This window comes from Chelonia mydas, chromosome 14, assembly GCF_015237465.2.
Source record: "Chelonia mydas isolate rCheMyd1 chromosome 14, rCheMyd1.pri.v2, whole genome shotgun sequence".
NCBI classification, from domain to species: domain Eukaryota; kingdom Metazoa; phylum Chordata; order Testudines; family Cheloniidae; genus Chelonia; species Chelonia mydas.
The window spans coordinates 33026732-33036404 of record NC_051254.2 but is presented as its reverse complement, the minus strand read 5'-3'; the positions used below and the strand labels follow the sequence as shown (position 1 = coordinate 33036404).

General features: G+C 54.1%; 1 protein-coding gene across 4 annotated transcripts in view; it reads left to right on the top strand.

Moving 5' to 3' along the window:
• Positions 1–1163: 1163 nt before the first annotated feature.
• The window catches only part of LOC102930190 (zinc finger protein 436), a 40323-nt gene continuing 31813 nt past the window's right edge, over positions 1164–9673 (top strand). For 2 of the 4 annotated variants that reach the window (XM_037913528.2, XM_037913524.2), the window contains exon 1: positions 1174–1425. Coding sequence is in view for 2 of the 4 variants with exons in the window: in XM_037913530.2 (XP_037769458.1) it covers positions 2316–2339; positions 2978–3664; positions 6879–7005; positions 8005–8053; positions 8464–8604 (1028 nt within the window). In the remaining 2 variants the exon portion in view is untranslated. Of the gene's footprint in view, positions 1426–2261; positions 2340–2977; positions 3665–6878; positions 7006–8004; positions 8054–8463; positions 8605–9673 lie in introns of all 4 variants that reach the window. The other 2 variants (XM_037913530.2, XM_037913531.2) reach the window with 2 other exon arrangements.

The following is a 9673-nucleotide window of genomic DNA, read 5'->3' as shown; positions in this document are numbered from 1 at the left end:
TGACTCTATAGCCAGTGCTCTAGGGCACTTTCCTAGGATGTCGGAGACTCAGGTTAAAGTCCTGCAACAGTAAATGTTCTGGGTGTTCTAGCCATTAGATGGGGACAAAGAACCACATTGAGTTACATGAGCACTTGTCACTGGGAGCTGCAGGTTCTCAGTACTGCTGAAAACTCAGGCCCCAGGTGTCTCAAGTTGGAACTCCCAAAATCTGTAGTTACTTCTGAAAATCAGGTCTTTAGACCATGCCTACCCTACAGGTTCTAACAGCCTGGGATCAGCTGGCAGCCAAGTCAGCCCTGAAGGTGCTTTGTGTCTGCACAGAACGGGGTTAATACTCAGCTATTAATAATGACAACTAATCTCATCACCCCTGCCAGATACCTGGGGCTAAGGGGTTGTTTTCCCTGTGACTAGTTCAGCAACAATTGTTTTGCTGTGTAAATGGGTCCTCTACAGGACTCCTGGGTTTGAGTCTACATGAGGAGTTATTCTGGAATAACTATTCCTAATTTAACTTCCTGTGTGGATGTTCTGATTCTGCAGTAAGAGTGCTTTATTCCAAATTAGTTTAATCCACTTTATTAGCTTAATCCACAAATATACATAGGAAGTATTAATGAAGGTGGGCTTTCCAGCCCCACAAGCAGGTTACAATAATTTGGAATAAAATGGAATATTCTGGAATATGAGTATTCACACAGAGAACTGATTATGTCTAGCTATTGGATTTTAAATTCATACCCTACTTTAATCCAAATGAATTCCCCTGTGTAGACAAGCTGTATTATGAATTGACTAAAGATGTGAAAGGTAATAAATGCACATAAAGTAATACATTAAGCCCCTGTGTGGGCTACTCTCCTCCAGAAGTAAAGGGGCTGTAGCTTAATCTTGCAATACTGGTTTTCATTTATTTTTTCATGGGGGTCTCCTGTGGTGTCCATCACCACAGTGTCTGGGCACCTACTGGGGCAAATGGTGACATCCATTCTGGAGTAAATGCAGGCCTTAAGTCCAGGTTTGCTAGTGAATGTTTTCTGAGCACAAGGAAAAGGTCTCAGACACGCTGGTTTGGGCTCTGACTCTGGTTCCTTTGCTTTGGAAGTTTCTTTCTCTCTTCAGAGAAGAGAAAAGGAGTCTCTGGCCGGATCCCCCGTGAGCCAGGTTTCTGTCCCCACTGCTGGGGTGAGGAGGGAGGAGGTTTCCTTCGCTTTTCCCCACCAGGGGGCTCTGGGTATTGCTCAGGAGGGGAAGCTCCTAGGGCTCGAGCTCTCTCTGCTCAGCAGACCGGGGGTTGAGCTTCCTGGGTCAGATGCAGCCGCTGCTAGCTCCGTTGTGAGCTGAGGAGCTCCTGCTTCCCAGCTGTGCGGGGAGCGACCTGCTTTAACCCCGCTCTGCCGACAGCTGAGCCGGAGCCTGCAGGTGAGGGGAGAGACCCGGGGGAAGGGCTGGGGCCGGGCAGGAAAGTGACTCTGCACCAAGAGCCCCTCCTCGCCCCATCTCTGCTCCCGGGGGGCGGGGGTCTGCGAGTCCCAGAGCTGCTGCCCTCCCTGCCCCGGGCTCTGCCCCCCTGAGCGCCTGCAGGAGCCGAGCCAGCGCCGGGGGAGCGACCGCCCCGGGCCCGGGCCAGGGACCGAGTCTCCCCAGCAGGGGAGGGCACAGGCGGGAGACGGGGCAGAGACTGGCAGGGGCAGCAGGAGCAATCAGTGGGGAGGGAGGTCCGGGCTCCCAGCCCTGCCCAGCCCCATTCCCTGCAGCACCCCGGGCAGATTGACTTTCCTGGGACAAGGGGAGGAGCAGGGAGAGGAAAAGCCAGTTCCTGCCTCTGCCTGGTCCCCGCGCTGCTGGGGGGATGCGCTGCCCGGGGACCGTGTCAGGGGGGATCCCCCAGAGCGGGTCCTTTCTCGGGTGTAGTTCAGACTCTGGGTTGAAATGCGCTCCCTCCTCGAGGGAGAGGTTGGGTCTGTGTTGTAATAAAGTGGGGCAGAGTTAGGGTCCAAATTTCTTCCTCAAGGTCCAGACTCCAGAGACAATCATATGTGTATATATATATATAATCACAATCACATTCACAATAAATACATAAAAAAGATTGCGGGGTCCCCTTCAAAAGCATCTGGCAGGGCGGGTCTGGCCAGCGGTCCGCCTAGTGACTGCCCCGTGTCTAGAGCATCTGTCTGCAGGGAAAGAGCCAGGAGGGTATCGGGGCGTGAAATGATGCCAAGGCCCTTTTGAAACCTCCCTTCTCGCCCTGACAGGCTGCAGAATCAGGTCCGGATTGTCCCTGGCTCCCTGGGGGGCTGGGAAGGGAAATGGCTGCTGTGGAACCAGCTCAGGTAGGGGATATTTCTGGAACTTATGGGGTCTCCTCCTGGAGGGAGAGGGGCAGAAAACGCAGGGGGGTGAGGAAGATGGTGGTGAGTGGGTGGCAGGGGGTGACAGACCTGTGCTGGGACTTGCGTGATCTGGAGCCTGGTTTATAGGAACAGGCCCACTGGGAGGAAAACTATAGCATGGGTGCCGTGGCATTCCCATCTCCCCCTCTGTCTAGCTTATGAGCAAGAATAGGTGCTGACTTTTATTTTTCCCTGGGAGTGCTCCGCCCCCTCCCCTGAGGCTCCACCCCCACTCCACTTCTTCCCACCCCCGCTCTGCCCACTCCTCAAAGACCCCGCCTGCTGCTCTCTGCCTTTGCCCAAGCCCCTCCCCCAGCCTCTGAACAGCTGGTGGGTGCTGAGCAGAGGCTGGAGCACCCACGGAGTCGGCACCTATGCTTATGAGTCTTGCTATGGAGGCTGCCACGACCCCCCCGCCCACACCCCGAGCTGGGTGGGTTGTGAGGGTTGAACCTCAGGATATAAAAGTGTGATGAGTCTCCAGCACCCACGCTAAGGCGACAGCCCCATCAGCTCGGCTGCAGCGACAGACTCCGCGTGTAGCTGGTCCAAGTTTTTCAACCCCGGCGTTTTCCCAGCAGGACCAGGCGCAACAGGAGACCCTGGCGGCTGGGATGTGGGGAGAACCCCGTGCCCTGGGGGAAGGGCGTTGTGGGATCCCGGTCCAGCATCCCAAGAGGGAGGAGAGCGAGGCTGAGGAGCAGAGCCCTGGCTGGCCTTTATCCCCGCGGACGCCGTCCCAGTCCTTGCTGGGATGCTCGGAGGGGGAAGATTCTCCATTGAGGACGGCGCAGACGCCTCCCCGGTCTCGGAAAGCGGCAGACACCGCAGGCCTTGAGCAGGCGGTGAAATCCCATGACTGGCCTCATGGGGACGAGGTTCCTTCGTTCTTCAGGGAGGCACCTGAGGCCTGCGGCTCCCTGGGGACAGGCCCCACTAGGGGCCGTGCTGAGGGCAAGGCGGCCGTTTCAGAGCAGGCCAGCGAGGAAGCCCATCGGTTGCAGTTCCGCTCAGGCGCTGCCCGGCCCGGAGAAGCTCCCCGAGAGACGCTAGCCCGGCTCAGCCGGGCTGCTCGGCTCTGGCTGCGGCCCGGGGAGCGCACCAAGGAGCAGATAGTGGACGTCATCGTGCGGGAGTGGTTCCTGGGGGCACTGCGGCCGGACGTGCGGGCCTGGGTGACGGCGAGGGAGCCCCACAGCAGCGAGGAGGCGGCTGCGTTGGCTGAAGCCTGCCTGGGGCAAGGGGAGTCGACCCAGCCTGCTCAGGTAGCTGATACAGCGCGAGGTGGGGAAATGCTGCGGGAGCAGAGCCAGGCATGTGACTGAGAAGGGATGGTGGGGGAGAGAGATCTGATGGGAAATCAAAGGATAATATGTCTTCCCCCACACACCCCTGATATGATGCTGTGGGGCAGGGGCCCATGGCTCATCTACTTTTCGCCATGGGCCCCACCCCTGCCCTTCCTCCCGCCCACCCCCACACCGAGGCCCTGCTCCCCAGCCAGGCCGGCAGCTGGAGCCAGGGCAGGTGGAGGGTCTATGGCTCCTCACAGCTGCCCGCACAGCTCTTACCATGGCCAGGCTGCGGCTCTGAGGCCCCGGCTGGAACCGGATTGGGGTAAGAGCCATGTGTGCAGCTGTAGGGAACTGTGGGCCCTCCACATGCCCTGGGTGGGGACGCAGGCGAGGGGCTGCTCTTGAGCTCCCCTACCCCGGACAGGTGGAGGGTCTGCAGCTCCCCAGAGCTGCCGCAGCTCCCCGGCTGAGCTCGAGCTGCTGGAAGGTCCTTGGGGGAAGAGGCGGGACCACAGAGTGGGCGGGGTCTCTCCCCCCCTCCCCGCCCAGACTTTGGGAAGGCTCCACCATCCCTGCTCGGGGGGCCTCTGCCTGAACGGGATCCCACAGATGAGAGGAAGGGTCATCGTATCGAAACGTCCCCTCTGAGACCTGGGCCAGGCCGGCAAAATCCTTGTCCAGCAAGTCTCGCTGTGCACCCTGCGTGAGGGGTCGTGGGCAAGTGCGTGCATGTCAGCAGAAGTGGTATAGTTATTATTTACTCTGTGCATTGCTGAAGTCCCTAGGGACCCCCGCCCTATTGCGCTGGATAGGGTGAAAACCTAGAACCAAGAGACAGCGCCTGCCCCCAAATGTTCACAGTCTTAGCTGCATAGACCAGCGTCATGGCTCAGTGGAGTTTCACAGGCAGCGCCTCCCCATGCATCGGGCAGTATGGAGCACAGAGTGAAGGTGCTTGCTGCAGAAACGTTGGCATGACCAGCACGCCAAAGAGAGACTCCTGTATTTTAAGGCCAGAAGGAACCATTATGATCATCCTCTAGTCTTATCCCCTGCATAACACAGACGAGAGACTCCCACCCCAGGAGGCCTTCATAGAACCCAGCAACTTGTGGTTCAACTAGAACCCAACTTTTACAGAGAGACGTCCGCTCTGGACATAGGAGCGGCCACTCTGGGTCAGACCAAAGTCCATCTCGCCCGGTATCCTGTCTGCTGACAGCGCCCCATGCCAGGTTTAAAGGTTTCAAGTGACGGTTTATTGCCCCCACACTTCAATTTGTCCCTTATTTCCAGTTTCGTTGTGGTGTGAAATGAACAAATAACCTGGGGAAAACTGGTGGAAGATTTTGTGCCAGGTTGGTGGGTTTTTTTTCCAATGTGAAGTGCCTTTTTTTGACAGACAGAAACATTTGTGAACAATTTTTTCATTTTGGTCAGTTTTTTGTTTGTTTAAGAAAATTTTGGTTTAGTTTCACTGAGAAGCCTCCCTCCCCCCCCACCCCCCCCCCCCCGCCTTTTTATTACCTTGATCTTTTTTCCAACAGGGGAAGGAGCTTTTAAAACTGACAGAAACGTGGGGATTTTCCCACAAAAAGGAAACAGAAGTTTTTAATGTTTTTTTTTTTCAAAAAACCCCCACCAAACCTTAAAACAGCTTAAAAAGGAAAATGTCAGACAAAATGCAACATTTCCATTTTTTTAAATTTTTTTTCCCCACCAAATAAACTTATCCTCTTCAACCCTTCTGTATAACACTAACTGAACCAGTTGTCTTTGAAAAGAAAAGCAGTGGTTCTCAACCAGAAGTACGTGTACCCCTGGGGGGACACAGAGGTCTTCCAGGGGGTACATCAACTCATCTAGATATTTGCCTAGTTTTACAACAGGCTACAAAAAATGCACTAGCAAAGTCAGTACAAACTAAAATTTCATATCGACAATGACTTGTGTATAGAGCAGTATAAACTATACACTGAAATGTAAGTACAATATTTATCGTCCAATCGATTTATTTTATAATTAGATGGTAAAAATGAGAACGTCAGCAATTTATCCATAATAGTGGCTGTGACACTTTATTTTTATGTCTGATTTTGTAAGTAAGTCGTTTTTAAGTGAGGTGAAACTTGGGGATACACAGGACAAATCAGACTCCTGAAAGGGGCACAGTAGTCTGGAAAGGTTGAGACTCATTGCTGTAAAGCAAAGAATGCAGCTGTTCACTGTTATAGTTCAGGCCCCCTCTAGTCCAGAGCTTGGGGGCGGGCGGCAGGAAGGGGAGTCAAGATTCTCAAAAGTAAACCAGCAACACATGCATAAAACAGCATGACAGGGTGGCACGGTCCCCCGAGGGAATGGAAGGAACCAAAGAGAGAAATTCACCTTGTAGACGGAGCCAGAAGCTGAAGGTTCAGGTTTCATTTGGCTGGGTGAGAATAAAGAGCAGGAGGGCTCCATCTCGCACCTGCTGGAGCCTGCATTGGAGGAATTCCATGTGGAGCTTCCATAGATTTGCTTGGTCGGTCCCTGTGAACCCAGTGAGAACCATCTCAGTTTCACATACTAATGAGTGACCCTCATCCTGGGAGACTGAAGGTGCATTAGGTAGCAGAGGCATAGACACAGACTCCGTAGGTGCTCCAGTGCTCAAGTACCCACGGGGAAAAAATAGGGGGTGCTCAGCACCCACCAGCCACATCTGTTGGACGGGCCAGGGTTGGCTGCCGATTACCTGTTTAGTGGGGCCCCCGGGCTGGCCGGGCTCAAGGGAGGGCAGAGAGGAGCTAGCAGTGGGCGGGCAGGAGGCCTTGGGGAAGGGGACTGAGAGGAGCGAGTGGGGGACAGGTCGGGGAGTTGCGGGGGGGGTGGGAAGAGGCAGAGTGAGGGCGGAGCCTTGTGGGAAGGGGCAGGGCCTCAGGCGGAGCACTCACCGGGAAAAATAAAAATCAGCGCCTCTGAGCAGAGGGAATGGCCAGAGGCCTGAATGATGAGTGGGGAGATGTTAGACCAGGAGTGAGTGAGCCATTGAGCAGCACATGGGAGCAGTAGGGAGGAGATTCTAACTTGGGGATTAGAGGTACTATAAGCCTTACTGAAAGTAAACAGGAAACTAGAACAGTCTGGGTCAGGTGGGATTGTGGCTGGGGAGCTGGTCCTGAGTGGGGAACTGTGGCTGTTTCAGGGGCAGGTGACCTTCGAGGAAGTGGCTGTGTATTTCACGCAGGAGGAGTGGGCTGTGCTGGACCCAGGTCAGAGAGCCCTCTACAGGGACGTCATGCAGGAGAATTACGAGAGTGTGACCTCGCTGGGTAAGGGATTCCTTGTTCCCTTGGGTATTAGAAGCTTTCTCTCCACAAATATCACGTTCAGTGCTTAACCCTTCAGCGTAACACTTCACTATTAATTTATCTCGCTCTTCGACTTTCCTCCCCCTCTTTTCAGGTGGAAAAGGAGAGACGGGAGAAAGTAGAACTCTAGCAGAGTTCTTTCTCCCAAAAAAGAATTACCATTTCAAAATATTTTCTAAAAATGGAATTGAAAGCTAAACTGTTTTGCAAATGAAATAATTTTCAACCAAATCTCATTTTCTGAAGAGAAGTCTTTTTGTTGAAAGTTTCATTCCCCGCTACAGCCTGGTATCTGGCCTAAGTGTTTTGATGTTAGTGCTGTGGCTGGGTCACCTGGCATGTGCAGATCCCAGCATCTTCTCCAGGGGACGAAGCATGTCCGACTCTTCCAAAGGGTCTCCCGTGTCCGTCTTCCGATGCCACGTCCCCACAGCGTAGGAGAGGGGGCCGGGTTAAGTCATGGAACTTTCTTTGTAATAGACATTCCACAAACCATTCATTCATCCCATCCCACCATGTTCTTCCCCCCTCAGCAGGATTTTCTCATTCCCAAACCCGACGTGATCTCCCGGCTCGAGTGAGGGAAAGAGCCGGGGGTCTCGGATCCCCACGACTCTGAGGAAAGGGGGAGTCCATCCAGCCCTTTATCCCTCAGTGACCAGTATCAGGTGCTTCATAGGAGGGGCAAGAAACCGTCTTTTGGACAATATGGAACAACTTGTTTATAGTTTCTTCCTAGCCCCCTTTCTCTGGCCTGTTAGTGGTTGGTTTATACCCTGAATGAGGATTTAGTTCCCTTCCTCGGGGCCTTCTCACTCTGTGTTCCTCTCTCCTCCCAAACCCTCCCTGCACCCTCTCTCCCACAGCTGCACCTTCCTTCCCCGTCCCTTCTCTGCAGATCTCAGCTTCATGGTTCCATCTCACCCTTCAACTGACTGCACCTAGTTTCTCTCCCCACAGCTCCCCTGGCAGAGGCAGAGGCTGGCATGGAAGGGATAGAGCCGGAGAGGTAAGTGACGGTGGCTCTTCTCCTCGTCATCTGTCCCTGGTGCTCACCTATCCCCTGCGCGTATGCTCCCGGGACTAGAGAGGAGCTGTCCTGTATCCCCAGCAGTGCAATGACCCAGAGTCACTCCCGTCTGACAACATCTGGTATGAAATTAACTGCTGAGTTCTCAAGGCAGTTTCCAGTGGGACAGTCTTGCCCCATCCCTATTATTACGCATCAGCCCTGTTGTGAACAGCTTCAGCAGAGAGACCAGTGACTGACAGGGACATGTAGACAGGATGGCCATCAGGCTGTGAGGAGAGATGGTGGGATCAGGACCCACAGAGTCCTCAGAGATTTCCCTCTCAGAGCCACGGCTCAGGGAGATGCGCTTCCGTCCAACCTCCTCTCTTGACATCTGATTCTTGCAGTGCACCAGGATTGGAGGATAAACCAGAGGAGGTGCCTGACCCCAAAGAGGAAGAGGACGAGGATGAAGACTTCACCGAAGAAGATGACCTCACTTACACTGACGACCTGCGCGATAAGAATTACCACCCCTCGTTGGACAGGTAAGGGATGCTAGAGCTGGGCTGGGAGGGAGCTGACTGCACTGCTCTCTGAAGGGCTGCCAGGCTGGACCGAAGTCTTGCACTTTACGAAGATTCTGTGTATGTTCGTTTTGATGTAATTCCACAGCCCTGGTCTTCTGTCCCTTCACCTTCCGTGGCCCTTTCGTACATTAACAATTAACCAGGAACTCACAGGGCGCGTACAGAACAAGGTGTCTCTCTCCGTAGCTTTTCCTGGATCCCTGCCCTTTCCCACCTGCTCCCTGCTTTGTGGTTGCCAACACTTTGCTGGTATAATTGAGGCCTCACTCTGATTTCACAGGTAGCTGTGGTACCCCGGGATGCTCCTAAACACCACTGCTGAGAGCATATGCTCCTAATTCTCAGTTGTGTGAGTGAGATCAGAATCTGGCCCTGGAATTGTAAATTCCCCAGGGCAGGGACCTTATTTTCATTACTGGTAAGAGGAGGGGAAGGGATTTGCCCACTGCAATGTCAGAGGGTAGATGGCCCTTTGAAGGCTCAGGGGCCCAGCCCAGCTCTGACAGGCTCCACAATGGGGAATGAGGCAGCTCAGGTTCACCCGAGGGTACTGGGAGGCAGTTAATTAGGCAGGGAAGCACCTGGACATGATAAAAAAATTAAGGACCTCAGTTAGAAGGGGAGTTTCCGAGAGGAAAGGCAGCTGCTAGAGAGCCGCCCTCTAGCAGGCTGGTGAACGGCTAACACTCCAAAAAGAGAGAAGCAGGGCAAGCCTACAGAGGGGGAGAGGCAGGATGTAACAGCAAGAGGCTGACAAAGACTGGTTCTGGCTGATCCAAACGGGCCCTGAGCTGAACCCGGTGAGTTGGGCTGGCCTGGGCTCCCCTGCATACTCCAGCCAGGGGCTTATGGAGAAGAAGGTTCTAAACGCAGGAGACCTAGGGCTGAGTAACGCCTACTAGAGCCATGGAACTTCTGACTCCCCTTCACCCTGAAGGGGCCAGAGACTGCTGAGGATCTGGCCAGGAAAAGCCAGGTTGTAACAAGGACATGACAAACACAGAGTATTACAGCATCAGGGGGTGGA